This window comes from Folsomia candida, unplaced genomic scaffold (genome assembly GCF_002217175.1).
Source record: "Folsomia candida strain VU population unplaced genomic scaffold, ASM221717v1 Fcan01_Sc004, whole genome shotgun sequence".
In the NCBI taxonomy this organism is placed as follows: Eukaryota; Metazoa; Arthropoda; class Collembola; order Entomobryomorpha; family Isotomidae; genus Folsomia; species Folsomia candida.
The window spans coordinates 12,244,891-12,261,330 of record NW_019091196.1 but is presented as its reverse complement, the minus strand read 5'-3'; the positions used below and the strand labels follow the sequence as shown (position 1 = coordinate 12,261,330).

General features: G+C 36.7%; 4 protein-coding genes across 6 annotated transcripts; 2 read left to right on the top strand and 2 right to left on the bottom strand.

The window, feature by feature from the left end:
- The first annotated feature begins 678 nt into the window (after positions 1-678).
- Positions 679-4,922, top strand: LOC118435320. The gene is made up of 4 exons (XM_035851227.1): positions 679-1,389; positions 1,456-1,659; positions 1,727-2,453; positions 2,538-4,922. Exon 4 carries the CDS (start codon positions 2,652-2,654, stop codon positions 4,650-4,652), a length of 2,001 nt encoding a protein of 666 aa, XP_035707120.1. The 5' UTR covers positions 679-1,389; positions 1,456-1,659; positions 1,727-2,453; positions 2,538-2,651; the 3' UTR covers positions 4,653-4,922.
- Positions 4,923-5,084: 162 nt separating this feature from the next.
- LOC110848184 (aspartate--tRNA ligase, cytoplasmic) lies at positions 5,085-7,808 on the bottom strand. The gene is made up of 8 exons (XM_022095332.2): positions 7,626-7,808; positions 7,400-7,490; positions 6,990-7,303; positions 6,731-6,908; positions 6,514-6,660; positions 6,271-6,442; positions 5,684-6,180; positions 5,085-5,608 (listed from the first exon to the last, which is right to left on the bottom strand). Exons 1-8 carry the CDS (start codon positions 7,655-7,657, stop codon positions 5,411-5,413), a joined length of 1,629 nt encoding a protein of 542 aa, XP_021951024.1. The 5' UTR covers positions 7,658-7,808; the 3' UTR covers positions 5,085-5,410.
- On the top strand, positions 7,776-9,319 carry LOC110848185 (ethylmalonyl-CoA/methylmalonyl-CoA epimerase). Of its 3 annotated transcripts, none has more exons than XM_035851237.1 (5): positions 7,776-7,909; positions 7,982-8,099; positions 8,426-8,715; positions 8,783-8,912; positions 8,982-9,319. In XM_035851237.1, exons 3-5 carry the CDS (start codon positions 8,462-8,464, stop codon positions 9,186-9,188), a joined length of 591 nt encoding a protein of 196 aa, XP_035707130.1. In that variant the 5' UTR covers positions 7,776-7,909; positions 7,982-8,099; positions 8,426-8,461; the 3' UTR covers positions 9,189-9,319. The 3 variants fall into 3 exon arrangements, with proteins under 3 accessions (XP_035707130.1, XP_021951025.1, XP_035707131.1); XM_022095333.2 differs by having other exon boundaries at positions 7,982-8,386; positions 8,462-8,715; XM_035851238.1 differs by lacking the exons at positions 7,776-7,909; positions 7,982-8,099 and adding an exon at positions 8,247-8,386 and having other exon boundaries at positions 8,470-8,715.
- Positions 9,308-16,318, bottom strand: LOC110848183. Its single transcript, XM_022095331.2, has 8 exons — positions 16,079-16,318; positions 15,241-15,360; positions 15,110-15,167; positions 14,899-15,030; positions 14,735-14,770; positions 13,063-14,650; positions 12,319-12,976; positions 9,308-12,248 (listed from the first exon to the last, which is right to left on the bottom strand). Exons 4-8 carry the CDS (start codon positions 14,973-14,975, stop codon positions 11,956-11,958), a joined length of 2,652 nt encoding a protein of 883 aa, XP_021951023.1. The 5' UTR covers positions 14,976-15,030; positions 15,110-15,167; positions 15,241-15,360; positions 16,079-16,318; the 3' UTR covers positions 9,308-11,955.
- Between the last annotated feature and the right edge of the window lie 122 nt (positions 16,319-16,440).

The window sequence follows — 16,440 nt, the reverse complement described above, 5'->3', positions numbered from 1 at the left end:
CCGCACTTTTGGCAAGCCCCGCCGGCTCCCCACCCGGTGAGCCTGCTTGGTGGGAGGAGCATTGGAGGGGGGACCTTCCCGTAAGGCTCTCCCCTTGCAGCGTTGCTCCCCCGGACCACCCCTCCAACGGGAAGAGAGTCGGGGCTGTGGGACAAACCACGGGTGGACCCGACTCCCCAGAGAGGTAGGGCGGTCCAAGGGCGCAGCTGCAATGGGGAGCTCACCCAGGGACACGTCCCCCACGAGCGCCTCCCGCAGACTGACAAAAATTTCTGGTGCAGCTCCTTTTATACCCTCTGGAGGGCGGTGAAAGTTCTGCTATAAATAGCACCGGTGAAAGTTCTGCTATAAATAGCATCCGGTGAAAGTTCTGCTATAAATAGCACCCAGTAATACTTATGACTGGGTGCTATTAATAGCACCTGAGATAAGCGGCCTCACATGTTCCGTGTTTACAATTGTTACAAATAATTCATCATTAATGATTAATTGTTTCAACGTTGTTGAGGTTGGGTAAATGCCGATTCTTATAGTTTTTTGGTCGCTGATTTCGAATCTGAGGTCAGTTTTTCGATTGCGACATCATGGGAAGGGACACAGGGCCAATTAATTATGTTAAAATAACACGTAAAATTATACAACTATGCAACTGTCGTAACCTTGTATTATTTTTTTTTTTCACACTTTTATTTAGGCTTTTATTTATTAATTATTCTTTTATTTATTTATTAACATCAACATTGATAAACTATGAAAACATAGTTTATATAAACTATGATAACACCTTGTATTATGATAAATTGTCAAGCAATCTTGGAATTAGAGTAGACCCGATGTGCATCGAGTGTTCTAAAAGAATGCTATTTGTGGGATGCACGTTCTATTTACGGGCGCAAGAATGTCCTGACCCTTTACAGAACATTTTTAGTATGCGTAAAACGTACGAAAAAAAGACTAAAAGAAGAATTCTCAACAAGAATTAGCATAGCATTCTTGTGATTTAGTGCATTCTATATTGCTGCGAACGAATGAATTCTAATAGAGTTCTACTCTACACCCATGCTATGCATAGATTGCTATTAGAATGTTAGTAGAATGATACATACATACGTCATTACTGAAGTGGGAAACCCAAAAGAAAGGCTTTGGCACGCCGCACGGAATCAGGAGATTTTAACAAATATATAAAAATGGCTTCAGGGAAAAAGTTTTCAGTTGTTAATTTTCCTAAAGAGAAAAAAGTGGCAGTGGTGGCCACAGTTTGGCTAAATCAATCTTTAACCAAATGTGCATGGCCCATAGGACCTGGCTGTGAAGATAAGTTGAAAACATGTGCAAATCCGGAAAGCAACTGGCCCAAGTTTCCTTGTCGTCATCTAAAATTTGCTTGTAAACTTTTAAAATTTTCTAGTTTATTCTACATGACCTTTAAAGCGTGTTAAATATTTTCACTAGACTCGTTGGATCAGGCCACACGATATTGTGAGCAAGCACGGGTAACGGATAATATTGTGTCCTCAGGAGCCGAAGGCGGAATTATCGGACCAGTTGTTTCTAGAAAAAAGAAAACGGAAAAAGCCCTACCAAGAGTACCAGGTAGTGATTCCTCAGGTTCGAGTTCGGGTGAAGATAATATTAATCTTCCTTCAACAAGAAATGGTAGACTATTAAATTTTTACCATGCTAATTGATATTTATATTACAATAATACTTTTCGCTCTAGTAGAATTTATATCCACCGAGGGAAATGAAGAAATGACAAATGAAGATGAAGATGAATTTTCAAGTCCAGCCAACCATAACAACTCGAACGCAGCAGCCGATAATGATATCAACGTCCAAGAAACAGCTGATTTAGCAGTACTGGAGGTTCCATCATACGCATTCACTCTGATAAGTCTGTTGGAAGGGCTAAAAACGGAATTTCATAGTGAGTCATTATTGCTAGTTAATAAATTGCATAAACCTTTGTCTTTTATAAAATGATCTTACTTTAGAATCTCTAATGCTAATTTATTCCATTTTGAAGATTCACAGGAAATAATTGTATAGCATCTGGTCAACATTAATGCAAATTTACTTGAACTACTGAGACGTACAAATCCACAAAATAACCAGATTCCAGGAGAAAGAATTGACAATCCCCCACTTCCGCTGTTATTGCTCGAGGATTTGGAGAATTTTAATAAATGGTTGGGCGTGAGCAACAACATCGAGAAATTGGTAAATGATGTACATGGATATCTATGACACGACTGTAAATTTGATTAAAATTTTGCATTCCTAGGCCAACAAATTAAAAGATCTAGGTGGCAACACTCCGGAAGAAATAACCAAGCGGATTTTGAGTGAAATTATATCTACCCAATTGGCCAGAGTACTGAGTTTGACCGGGACCGGAGTTCACGCCAAAGCTGGTATAAGGAAGACAAACCTGCAGACATTATTAAACTGTTAGTCAATCTTAATAATAATTAATGCATTAATAAGATCCACTGTCCTAGCAAATTGTAATTATTGTTTCTTGTGTTGTGTAGTGACCGTGAGATCGTCAAAGAAGGCAGAAACTTTTAGCGATGCGGATATTGAAAAAGTAATCAAAGGTTGGCTAAAGAACTCAAAACCACGGGACATCAGCCAACGAAAGAAAAATGAAACTCGTGTCGCCTCGGACGGGTCGGAGACGCCGGCGCCTTCAGATTAATGAGATTTTGTCAACAATGAGAACCTCCCAAGAGATCCCTCAAGTTAACGTTCAAAATATTAATAGTTCTTGTCAACCTACAACAACCTTTCCGGCGAAGCCGGGTAGTTTTAGCGAAGTTTCTAGTTTAGATGGAATGTGCAATTCGAATGAAGTTGATGATGACGGAAATATAACTTTAAGTAGCGATTTTAGTGATGAGGCCAGTATAGAAGTAAATGAAACAGTTACCCCTTTAGATTTATCGTTGAGAGAATGGGTCCTTCAGCACAATATTAAACATGCTGCTCTTCGAGATTTGCTAAAAATTATGAATAATGCAGGGCATAAGTTCCCAAATGATCCACGCACCCTTATGCGAACCCCAAAGTGTATACAAGTTACGCAGGTTAGTGGAGGACAATTTGTATACTTAGGAATTGAAAATTATTTAATTTCAAGATTGCCTTTCGGTTTAAAATGTTCTTCAAGTCAACATAGTTATAATATTTTACAATCAAAAGTAGGACGACTCGGAGTGCCATTAATAACATTGACGATTGGTATTGATGGCATTCCTGTGTCTAAAAGTAGCAATAAGCAATTTTGGCCTATATTAGGTAAAATAAACCAGTCAAATTTAGAGTCACCTTTCGTAATTGGTATCTTTTACGGGGAATCAAAACCAAAAAATCAGGAGTTTTTAAAGGAATTTATTGACGAGTGCAAAAGACTGGAATTGGGAGGATTTTGGTTCAACAATATTAAATATGAATTCCGAATCTCAAAACTACTAGCTGACGCTCCAGCCCGTAGCTTTATAAAAAGTTCGAGAAATCACAATAGTTATCATGGCTGCGAGAAGTGTACAGAAGATGGGGAATATTTTGGACGAGTGGTCTATCCTAGCGTAAACTATTCTAAGAGGTCGGATGAGGATTTCAAAAACCAGATTGATTCCTTACATCATACTTCTACTAGCATTTTTAATGAATTAGATTTTGGGATGGTTTCTCAAGTGCCGTTAGATTATCTTCATTTAGTGTGCCTCGGCGTTGTACGCAAGTTATTAAGACAATGGGTTAAAGGTGATCTACCGTATCGATTACGAAGCCAAAAAACTTTACAGATAGGATCTCGCATGCAACTATTTCGAAAATATTTTCCATCTTGTTTCCAGCGTTTGCCGAGGTCGGTTGTGCACGTTGATAACTTTAAAGGGTCAGAATTTCGAAGCTTTATTTTGTACACAGGAGCAGGCGCATTAGTAGATATTATTCCTCGACGCGAATATAAAAATTTCCTTCGTTTGCACTGCGCTATGTTCATTTTGTTGTCCAAGAAGGCAGACAATTTGGAATGGAATGGGGTTGCGGAGTCACTATTGAAAGAGTTCGTAACGAAATGTATTATTTTGTATGGAGTTAAATTTGCAGTATACAATGTGCATGGATTACTCCACATTCACGACGATGCAATTTTGTTTGGAAACTTGGATCAAATCAGCACGTTTCCTTTTGAAAATTATATGCAACAAATAAAACGCTGGATTCATTCGCATAATTATTTCTTAGAACAAGTTTCCAAACGAATATTGGAGAATGAAATCCTACACATTGACATGAAAAAGCGCAACGAAGTAAAAATCAATGAAAAACCTTGGTACACGAAAATATATAAAAGAAATGGTAACTGTTTCATGCTAAAAACTGGTAAAATAATTGTATTTAGAGAGTATCTTCACTTGTTAGAAAATGCAAAAGTTAAATTTATGGTGCAATATTTTGAGCACTTACAACGTGTTGATCATTACCCTATTGATAGCACTAAATTAGGAATATTTTTAGCAGATAAGCTAGGGGATAAAGTTTGTGTTGAGTTGCAGGAAAGTGATTTGTTACATCAATGTACAAGATTACCTTATAAGAAATATTTTATGTGTTTCCCCTTATTACACTCAATAAATTAATAATTGTTTTTTGTACATGAATATTGTTAATTTGAGTCATTAGCATCTAAGAAAAGAACACTATTCGCATTCTAAAGTACGCATTTAGATAGAACGCTATTTCCAGAATTCTTAATGAAGGCTGTCCCGAGAAGTCTGATAGAATGCTGTCCAGCACTCTACAAGAATTCCATGTACAGAATTCTATTAGAATATCTCAAGGTGGCCAAAATCGTAATGCTAATAGATTGCACGGTCAACCTCCAAATAGCATTCTTTTAGAACACTCGATGCACATCGGGGAATTTTAGAAGAATAATTTTTTTGCCATGCATTTTGTGTTGTGCATACTCGTTGCCTAGTGTATGCCGTGTATAGTGAATGCAATATGATTTACCGACCATACCGAAAAGTGCTTAAATTTTCTCCCGATTTCTTCCAACAAAATCATGGTCCAGTTTTCATAGGCTTTTTTATTGCAAACATTTATTCATGCACAGGCACAATCCAATATCCAAATTTAAGTTGATAAATCGTAAAGCAAATCACTGGTTTCTTAATATTTCCAAATTAGGCATAATTATAGTCTTGTATATGGCGTGCAAATCAAGTTTTGAAAATGAGAACTGAAGGCAAAGTAACAGAAAAATTTAAATATAATGTCAATAGCACAACTCATTTCTTCCACATTATTAATAGAGACAGGAAAGATATAATATTCATATTTATCAAAGTTTGATAAGTTAATTTCATTTGTTATTGACACTGGGATTTTTAATCTATGGAGTGATGCGTTTAGGGTCTCGAGGGAACATGGACGTCTTGCGGATATTATCCAATCCCAAGTACAGCATTGTAACTCGCTCTAACCCAATTCCGCCACCGCCATGGGGTGGGCAACCGTACCGGAAGGAGTCAACGTAACCCTTGATCTTCTCTAAATCAATTCCATGATGTGTGGCACGCTCACAGAGCAGCTAAAAACAAATGAGAAAAAATGAGATTTTATGTACATCTTAATTTTACATGAAACAAGGAAAATGATAACTTACGGTGGGGTCGTGAATACGTTGAGCTCCTGATAAAATCTCTTCCCCTCGCATAAACATGTCGTAGGAGTTGGAAGCCTTTGGATTATTTGGGTCTGGCATCGTGTAAAAGGGTCGAACGGCAAGAGGAAACTTGTCCAAAATGTAAAAATCAGTGTCATACTTTGCCTTGACAAGACGGCCCAAAAGTTTCTCGGTTGGAGTTGACATGTCCTCCTCATCCCCTTGGTCGACACCAGCTTCTCGCAGCATTTGAACAGCTTGAGGAAATTCCAAACGAAGTGGTGGGTCTAGGAAGGTAAACTCATCGGCAGGATATTGTTTCCCGACAGTTTTGATCTCGTCGGCGTAGTGGTCTCGAAGTCCACGGAAGATCTCGGTAAAAGTCGCCCCAATTGTGTCCATAACTTCATGGTAATGAGTGTCGAAAGCCATTTCTAAGTCCAGACCGATAAATTCCGTAAGATGACGATGGGTATTACTGTCTTCGGCACGGAATACTGTGAAAAACAGGAGATAGGTTAATTAAGAATATTTTGAAACTTGGTCCTAAAATTGGTAATTTCGAAGAATAATAGTCAAGTTTGTACCGGAGCCAATGGTGTAAACTTTCTCGAAATCAGCAGCAATTGCCATTTGTTTGTACAATTGAGGACTTTGAGCAAGAAACGCAGAGCCCTTGAAATAAGACACCGTGAACACGTTTGCACCACCCTCACTTGCGGCAGGTATAATTTTTGGAGTATGGATTTCAACAAAGCTCTGAAATACGAATTAGGGTTAAAAGTAGTCCAAAATACACAAGAAACATGTCATTTAAAATTTTCACATACCTTTTTCTCTAAAGCTGCCCTAAATAGCTTGCAAACTCCCATTTCTATCCGATAAATTGCCTGATTTGTAGGTGTCCTCAAGTCCAAAACTCGGTTATCAAGTCGCGTGTCCTGATTCACTCTGATATTCAAGTTGTCCTCGTCCGCCTACAATATGTATAAAAGCAATTATTGTTTGTAAACAATACTAAAATGCAAACTACTTTCATTGTCATACATCATCAGTAACACGTCGAGTCGCATCATCAATTTGTAACGGAAGTTTGGGAGCGGACAAGCTCACCACCCAAAATTCATGACAACTGAGTTCCACCTCCGACTGGGTGCAAGACTCGATTGGCTTAGGGACTGGCTGAACGACCCCTACCACATCAACAATGGATTCCTTGGGTACGCTGTAAAGTTTATTTCGGTTTGTTTAGACTTATCCGTAGAATATTCCACCTTATTTATTCGCAAGTATCATTGGAGCTCACTTTGTAACGAATTTCAACATTTGTTTGCTGATACCAGGTCCAACGGCGACCAACATTTGAATCGTACTCCTTCCCTGACGCAACACGACGAAGCATTGTTTCCCCTTGGCCCGGCTGGTGTGTAATCTTGCTCTTATCAAGACCGTCTTATTAGCCAAAGACTTGTTGACTGCTTCCACACGAGTCACTGTTCGTGTCTCCTTGATCTGCGACTGGTTCAGGGGAAGCTCTCCGTATCGGAATTCGGAAATGTCTGGTTCATCAACCCTACCGCCAGCAGCCCCCTCGGATGGCTCGGGCCCTCCTTTCTCTGCCTAATAATGACAAATCCAGCAGACACCAATGTTACAACAAGCTTATTTGTTGAATCTATTATCAATTAGTATGTGTACTTGCTCTTCTGTTTTTACCTTGTACGCCTGCTTTTTTGCTGCTTTCTCCAACTCTTTCGCTGCTTTCTTCAGGGCACTCTTTGAGTGTTTGCCTTCAACATCGGCAGCTCTGGAAATTTATAACGCTTACTAATTTGATTGTATTACTTAAATTAGTAATTGGAAGTATTTATATGGTTTTCTGAATCATTTTGTTTTGATTTTTGAAACTAGTCACAAAACAAACAAGATAATAAATACTTACCCAGCCGCATTTTCTCCATCCTGAACACCCATCCTTCTTCAATAACTCTGGCCGACTATTTGCCAAAAATTAGCAAACGTTTGGCTATTAAAAAAACGTCGAGTGCTAAATAATTTGCAAGAAAACGAGTTATTGCAGCAGGAGCAGAAAAATAAAATGCATGCACTGACCGGCTGGAAGTTGACAGTGTGGAGCAAGTGCCATGCATATCGTTGCCGGGAATAACAAACATTATCTAAAATCAATCTATTAGATTCAGAAATTTTTTCGGTTTCGAAATTTTGGTACGTCAAAATTATTATTTTTTTCAGCCACACACTTTTTGTGAAGATATATTTTCATGATTTCAATTGCAGAGAAGCAGTATTTTTGAAGGAGAAAATAGGAGAAATTCATCAACTTGATTGAATCACTGCGATTTTGTAGAAATCGTGAATCGGAAACATCAAAACGCTAGGAATTACACTGATCAATGTTAGTAAAGAGGACTCCTTGTCCTTAGTCCTTTGAAAGAGCATGAGAAAAATCGCGAAGGCCTCCAGTATTGCTGACAAACTTCATAAAGGTTTCGTACTTACGTGCATCGGAGTATCCATTTGGGGGCTATTTGTTGGGGGCGCAAGTTACTATCACTATTTTACTGTGACACGCCCAGCACGAGCTGCCGCTAAGCAAAAACTTCTCGAAGAAGAGGATACACGACCAAGACAAAAGTCCCTACTTCCTCCCGTTGCTGACCCAGAAGAATTGAAAAATTAAAGGTTAATTGTACTTTAGAAAGCATTTTATATCTCTTACAGATCGGAATTGACTTTGGATTATTTGGTTTCCGGAAGATGTACAGTATAATTAGGCAGGGGATCTTTAAAAGCGTTAAGGTTTGTCCCACCGTTGCAACTACTAAAGGATCTTCGTTCTCCGTTTTTACGAGGGTCATGGCATCTACGTCAGAGACTCAGAGTGGTGGTCAAAATTTCTCTTCTTCTGCCACACAAGCAAATCCAACGCTTGCTTCACTTCTGAAGCTGGGACGCCTGAATCATGTGGCGATTGCAACCCCCGATCTTAAAAAAGCTACTGCGATGTATAGGTATGCATGTACTATCTTTTAATACTTAATTAGTATGAAGTTGCATAATAATTAATGAGGTTTGTAGGGACGTTCTGGGTGCCAAAGTTAGTAAAGAAGAAGATCTTCCGGAACATGGGGTTACAACGGTTTTCGTAGATCTTGGAAATACAAAGATTGAGTTGTTACATCCATTCGGAGCAAAGTCTCCTATTCAGGTACTACGAAATGCATGTAATAAAACGTGTATATAGATAATCAGACAAAAATATAATACATTTTTACAGAACTTTCTCGATAAAAACACTTCCGGCGGAATTCATCATATTTGCATAGAAGTGGATGATATCTACCAAGCGGTTGATAGTTTAAAGGCATCAGGGAAAATCCGCATTTTAGATCCGAAACCAAAAATTGGGGCTCATGGGAAACCCGTCGTATTTCTGCATCCCAAAGATTGTGGTGGAGTACTGCTTGAATTAGAGCAAGCTTAGCTGACAAACTCGTGAAACTAGGGAGAATTTACTTACTAGAACTGTAATAAATTGATTATAATGCTGATTCAGATTACTTATAAAATAAATATGATCATTGAATAAACTAAAAACATACATTATTTACTGTATGAAAAACGAACTGGTCGAAGTTTATTTTTAACATTCACGGGGTCACAAAATGGGAATTGAGAGCCCATTAAATAACAAGAGTTATGTATGTGTATAACTATTACAAACCTATTTATGTAGTAGCTACTACTTTGGTAGGTTATTTTTTTGAAGTTTCCGATTCAAATTGAAATTGGTTTTGATTTGGGACGACAACGATCGACGAGTAATTAACATTCATCTTTTCTTTTTATACAATCAACGTTTGGTTGGGTAATCACATGAATCAAATCAGATTTGTTGAATATTATTAAATTGAGTCTCACTTTCATGATCTCCACGTCCTGTGTCATATGCATACAGTTTATCTCTAAGCTGTAGCTGACCGAACTGAGCGTATATGTGTGGGTGGGGGTTCTATTAAGTAGATAAGTTATACGCGGGCAGGGTGTGTTGTAGGTGTGTGTGTAGCGTGTAGCATTCAAACTTATAATTAGAGTGTACACTATTTTTGGCTTCTTTTTCTATAACCTCACATAGTAATTGATTATTATTCACTGACATGCCATGCGATCTATTATACATTTATCTAGTAGGTGTTACCAACTACTTGATGACACAATAATAATTTTCGAAAATTCAACTGGGTTTTACATTACAATTTGTATGTACAAGATGTATGCAACATTATTATGTAGTGGGGATACTGGGGGGTTGGTTTGGGGTTTTTCGAGAGGATATATTTATGTATATGTACATTTTTAAAATTTATACATTGAGTAAATCTTTCTTTCTTCTGCTTCATCAGAGTATATAATAATTCACAAAAATGCATCAATTTCCACATTTATATTATTATTATTATTATTATTATGCCTTTGTCATTATATAACGGGTCGGGTCTGGCATAACTTTGCAACAAGACGTTAATAAATTAATTTTAAAATAATAAATAACGTAAAAAAACATAAAAATTTAACCAAAGAGTAAAAAAATTAAATTATTAATAACCCAGGGTGCATAAACTTTCTCCTTAGGAGAAACCACGGACAACAAAAAAGTTTATGCACCCTGTTAATAACCAATGAAAAATCTGCAGTAAACCAATACTGAAAATACCACAGGATAATGCCATCATATTTCAGTCATTTTTTGTAACTACAAAGTAAAGAATGCATGTAAAATGAGAGAGTACAAAAACAAATTTAAACAAATAAATATAACAAAAAAACGACATAATTTTAACTTTTAAAATTTAGAACAATTACTTTCTCCTTGAGTTGATCATCACAATTCATTATAAAACATAACCCTCATCGATTATTGACTCCTTAAGTGTCTCCAGATTTTCATTAAAAACAAAAAAAAACGAAATCAGTCTCACATATTTCAACACATTTTAAATTGACAGTCTCCTCTTGAAGTATGAAATATATAATTTTCAAATTTTCAGGCTGCTTGATGTCAGTTATCTGAATTGTATATTTCGCACTATTCAGAGCGTAAAGGAAATAAATAAATAAAACCTACAATTGAAAATCAGACATTTGATATTGCAACATAATTCGATCGATCGCGTTACTCGCAAATCAGTTATTTAAGTAACACGTTCAATTGGTTTTTTGGCTTTAAAATGTTATCAGAAATCTTGATTTGATTCTCGTGTAAATTCGTAGATTTTGTATCAGCTTCATTTCATAGTCGACCCTTCAAAAAATCTAATAAGAAAGTAGCTAACGTTCGAGCGATAAATTTACATGCGAATAATTTACATTTGACAAATTCACCAGAAACATAATATCCTCCCGATTAAATATTGTATTATCGGAAATAAAGAATATCACAATTTCAAAAAGTCAACTCAACAAAATGAACAAAGGACACAAAGCCTAACATTATGCGGTACTGCAAACGAACAGTGCTCTAAAATTCTAAAATGTTCTAAAATTATGACATAATGTTGGTTCTTCATTTCCAGAAGAAACTATGTATATTAGTAATACTCACTGTAAATTGTAAAGCTTTGTAGCAAGCGTTTTCCTCAGACCATTTTAAACCCTTCTATTACACAAAGTCATATTCATATAATGGAGCGACACGATACATTGCCTTACAATATATATCTGGATGGTTGAGGGACAAGATATCTTGTTGGTTTGGGAGGAGAGACCACGAATTGATTAAGTAAAACACAAATTGCATCAACTTCTAAATAGCAAATGACTGACTGACATTGAGTAAGTAACTTAGATTTAATTCTATGAAACTACCATTATCACTCTATTTTTAAGGATTGTTGTTATCGCTAGTTTCTACTACATTTTAGTTACTACACCGCATCGGTTTGTTACCCAATTACAACAATAGTTTTCACTCTTTAACAATATAAACCTTGACCTTAAATAAATATTACAGGTAAAAGTAGATTATTTAGAACACATTAGGAAGCAATTGAGATTTTTTTTATGCACGCCGTCAACTGTCGTTTCATCCATTTCTATTCCGTTTTTCAACAACCAAGAATGAATCAAAAACTTGTAATAAAAACTCAGGTACGGTTTAACAAAAAAAATTATTCACGGCAATGAACAAACTCTAAAATTAATAAAAATTAATTTTTAAAACTTGATACAAAAATCTAAAATATTTACGATTTTCAATACTGATTCGAAATAGAAATGGATTCCGATTGACTTGATCGACTAAATGGGAATATGTTCGCAAAGAGTGAATAATCAATGTCGTTTGCGTCGAATGCGGAAGAGAAATCAACACCCAAATCCGATAAATCTGAACGACCAATTTTGTTACTTGTCTCGGGGAAGAGTTCATTCAAATCATCTTCAGTTAGCTCGTTATCCTCCAAAAGTCGACTCGCCTGGTGTTCGGTTTCTGGATCGATTTGAAATTCCAGACTCTTCTCCAAATCGTCATCCGAAAAGTCACAATCTGGAAATTCAAAAAATTTAATAAAACTAATTCTTTACATTAGGGTTAACAATAAATATGATATGATTACCTTGTTGACTGGAGTGGTCGAAAGTGGAGTCAAATGATGCATCCGTTATAACACCATCCGAACTTACCAAGTCTGAAGATCCGACTGAATTTAAGACCGTGTTAATCCCTTGATTCCTTTGAAGTTTCGCATTATGTCCAGCTGAAGCCAGTGTCCGGAGATCTGGCTGGCTAAGGAGGTGTTGTAACTGAGCATTACTGAGGATGGAAGATTTTGCAGTAGTTGCTGAGCCGGAGTGGGGATGAAGTAAGGGGTGGGTGTGGTGGTGGTGATTGCTTATGTGACCATTGTAATTGTTGTATCCAATTTGTTCGTTTTCCATCTTGATGTCAATGTCACTCAAATCATGAGCAGAAGGATCTTCAACTTTTGGAACTCGGAATTCCGTCACAGAGTTGAGAATGTGCTGAGAGAGGGAATCCGATTCAGAGTTGAGGGTCTCAGAGAACTTACGTTTCTTGGCATTCATTGCACTTTCCAATGAGTCAGATGAAGATTTCTTTGCGGATATGCTTCGTATTGAAGGTGCGTGATGATCTAATGGAGATATGTGACTTATTTCATCAAGTCCATTAGCTACACACGGACTGAGGACGGCTGCTTTCCTTGCCTTCTTCTTTTTCTGAGAAGATAATTTCTCGTCCGTGCCCAATGAAGCCTGCACAATTATAAATATAACATGACAAATGAGTTCAATATACGGTATTGGGTACCATCAATTAATTAATTATCGAGTGAATATACCTTTGACTTTCCATGACCCCTAACGTCCGGCGGTGAGACAGGACCAAAAATGTCATCATCCATTATGCTCATAGAATTTCCATTGGTCAAAACGATTCTGCTTTCACTCTTTTCACTCCCACCACTAGGATTGTTATCTGCCAAACCGTTCTTCCTTCTGCTCTTGTTGTTGTTGCCATTACTGCCGACTGTATTTGCAGCTGCCGACTTTTTGTTTGATTTTGGAGCAGGCGACTTTTTTCCGTTGCCCACCATGACGAGATCAGAGTATTTTTTTGGATCATTTTGAACAATTACGTGAGCACAGTAGGATGAATTTTTAGCAACGCATGTCAGCAAAGAATGGCGTAAAGCTCGTTTCCAAATTTTCTCATTTTTGTCACTATCATTTGCAGAATTCTTAATCGTCAAGTACTGCAGTTTAAATGCTTGTCTCACACGAGCTAGAAATTCTTGTCTGGGCTCGAAGGAAGAATTCTGGGATTTTATGGTTATTTTGTCAGGTGAAAATTCTGGGGGTAAGGAATTTGTTACCTTTTGAGCACATATACTATTGAACAAATCAACACAAACAGATGAACTACTACTAATACTGCTACCAGAACTAGTACAAATTCCTACGTTACTACAATTTTTGTTACTATTAGAGTTTCTACTATTTGGTAGAGTAGTAGACTTTGGAATGGGTATTGTCCGCGGAGAATTTGTTGGCTTGGAAGAAGCGTTGTTGTTGATGTGCGATTGTTTGATAGCGCTTACAATATCTGAAGAATCCTGCTTCGAGTGTGACACGGATTTTTCAACAGATTTCAGTGTTTTCAATTGATCAAAATATTTGTCGTGTTCTGGTGCACAAGGGGGAGTAGCAACATTGGAGTCTAAAATATTCACTTCGAGACCGAAGCGCGCATTTTCTACTAAATTTCCAGATCCGTTGGTTGTGGTGGTTTCTAAACTGCCCGAGGTTTGTTTGTTATTAATCACAGTAGTTGACTCTATGATGACTTTTGGTTTCTTCCCTGACGATGAAGTGGTAGTGGGCTTTTTCGCATAAGTTTGGCGAGACTTTACATGGGCAGGCGTGTCTTTTCCGTTCATCAACATGGATTGATTAACCTTTCCATTCTTGTTGGTCTCTGATTTTCCACTTTTTCCAGAGCTTCCATTGTGAATTGTCCCATTGACCACTCCGGTCTCTTTGACTTGATCTTTTCCTTTTCCGTTGATTTTTTTTCCTCTGTTGACAATCCCGTTAATTCTTCCACCCTTGGGAATCCACTGGATTTCAGAAGGTTCCTCTTCGAACTTAAACACAGCGTTGGGATCCTTTTTGACTCCACCATTGGATGAGTTGGAACTATTACTGTTTGAATCTGACGACTTGCCTGATGCTCCATTTGCATCGGCAGATTTTGGTGGGTTTTTTACTTTCCTTTCCGTTTTCGGAATGATGCCAGCAACCTGCATGTGGCTGTGGCAATAGCCACGTTCTTGACTGGTCGGAATTGCATTTTGACAAATCTGGTTATTGTTCCTGGTGACGTAGGTGCATCGCTTGAATGGAGCTGATTTGTCTTCCAAAATGTGTCTGGAGAGAAAAAGGATATTAAATATCAAATATCAAATACTGCTCGATATTATTCAACACGGCAATAAATTTACAATTATTCACCTGATACAAAATGCATAACCATTTAGTCGCCTTTGTCTGAAATTCAAAAATCAAATTGAAATATTAAAATTGTATATTATTTCCTGTCCTTTTCCGACAATTGCATTTGAAACTTATTTGTATTATATATTTTCAGTTTCTGCAAATTATCAAACGGAACTTACCGACACAATTTGCTAGAGTATGAACATAATGGCTTATTGTCCACAGGACTGAAGTGAATATTTTTCCCTTCAAACATGAAGATAGCTTTGGAAAACGGTCAAGAGTACTCTTCATAAGCTGACTGACTGTTACTTTAAGAACAAATAATAATTTTAACATTAGAAATGCACAATTGAATTTATAAATTTTTACTTTAATTATTCAATTAACCTTTCTCTGGACCTCGCTGACTCAGGACTGTGGACTTGGAGTATCGCCACACTCAATCCTAGTTAATATTTTTTTTTTAAATCCAAGCGGTATGGCATCTTACGCACTACTATAATAATAAGTTTGCTTACTTTTGCGTAAGATAGTTAATAATCCATTTTGACAACTAAAGATTACATCTAGTCCTAAATGTCGACGACAAAATTAATAAGGTTTTTAAAGTATGTCAAACGCAGGAGGACTTGGCTTTCCTGAAATAATAAATTAAAATGAATTAGTTGTTGGTAAGTCATCGCATACCTAATTCTAATAATGAATTGGCAGTGTAAAGTAGCACGACTAATTGACACCATTCCTAATTATGGCCCCATAATAGAATTGTATTTTATCACGATTGCTTGTCATTTAGTGCTTACTGCTTATTTTCTTCTCCCTTAAAGACCCTTACGTTACCCTTACGATTGAGTGATAAAGTGGCAAATAATCTTGGTATTTCATTAGAGTAATACAAATGAAAACCACAATAGAATGGTATAAAATGATAATATGTCAAATTGGTAAAGTAGCACTAAACTTTATCCAATAGATATATAACATTTTGTTGCAGATCTTATCTAATTTTACTAAAATGAACCTTTTTACTATAAATTTTTCGCCTTCAGCATATTAAAATAACTCTTAGTCCTTAAAAGACTAATTAAATAATGATTATATTCTCAATTTACGTAATTCCAGCAAGAAAACTTCATCCCCAGTTCAAAGAAGTCTATAGAGATGCATTACATGGTAAACACACTACAATTTTATTTGACATATAGTACTACAAGTGAAAAGCTCCCTATAGATTACCATTCGATATTTTGACACTCAGCTGTTTTATTATTCTTCCTATTGTTTGTTTGGAACAATTAAACTCTTTCCCCATTCAATAAATAAGAGAATAAAAATAACAGTTTAATTTAAACTTACGTCAATTTTTTTATTAAACTTGATAAAAAGTGTTTCTTCAGCCAGAACAAAAAGGAAACTGCGATTTAATCGTGTGGGAATACGTGAGATAAGGAAATTAACGGGCTTATCTTAGTAGTAGCAACGTAAGTGAGGTTAATTAAATATAACGTATACCATTTAACTAAATCTTTTCTTGTTTAATATTATTATTCTCATCAACTCTCAATCCCTGTGATGGATGAATGAGTTTTTTAGTGGACGTAAAAAAATATTTTCAGGGAATTTTCCCCCATTGCTACGTCAGATGGAGCTTCCATCCAATGTAAATACACCCATTGTCCAAGAATAAGTGGGTGGAACATTAATTTTATAGATAATTG

Coding starts and splice junctions, on each gene's coding strand:
- LOC118435320 (XM_035851227.1), top strand. CDS start 2,652: ATGAAACTCGTGTCGCCTCGGACGGGTCGGAGACGCCGGCGCCTTCAG.
- LOC110848184 (XM_022095332.2), bottom strand. CDS start 7,657: ATGGGTGTTCAGGATGGAGAAAATGCGGCTGG. Junction 6,909..6,989: donor ATGTTGAAATTCGTTACAAA/GTGAGCTCCAAT, acceptor TAAACTTTACAG/CGTACCCAAGGAATCCATTG. Junction 5,609..5,683: donor AACGTATTCACGACCCCACC/GTAAGTTATCAT, acceptor ATTTGTTTTTAG/CTGCTCTGTGAGCGTGCCAC.
- LOC110848185 (XM_035851237.1), top strand. CDS start 8,462: ATGTACAGTATAATTAGGCAGGGGATCTTTAAAAGCGTTAAGGTTTGT. Junction 8,716..8,782: donor AAAGCTACTGCGATGTATAG/GTATGCATGTAC, acceptor TGAGGTTTGTAG/GGACGTTCTGGGTGCCAAAG. Junction 8,913..8,981: donor GAGCAAAGTCTCCTATTCAG/GTACTACGAAAT, acceptor ACATTTTTACAG/AACTTTCTCGATAAAAACAC.
- LOC110848183 (XM_022095331.2), bottom strand. CDS start 14,975: ATGTTTGAAGGGAAAAATATTCACTTCAGTCCTGTGGACAATAAGCCA. Junction 12,977..13,062: donor GGGGTCATGGAAAGTCAAAG/GTATATTCACTC, acceptor ATAATTGTGCAG/GCTTCATTGGGCACGGACGA. Junction 12,249..12,318: donor CGACCACTCCAGTCAACAAG/GTAATCATATCA, acceptor TTGAATTTCCAG/ATTGTGACTTTTCGGATGAC.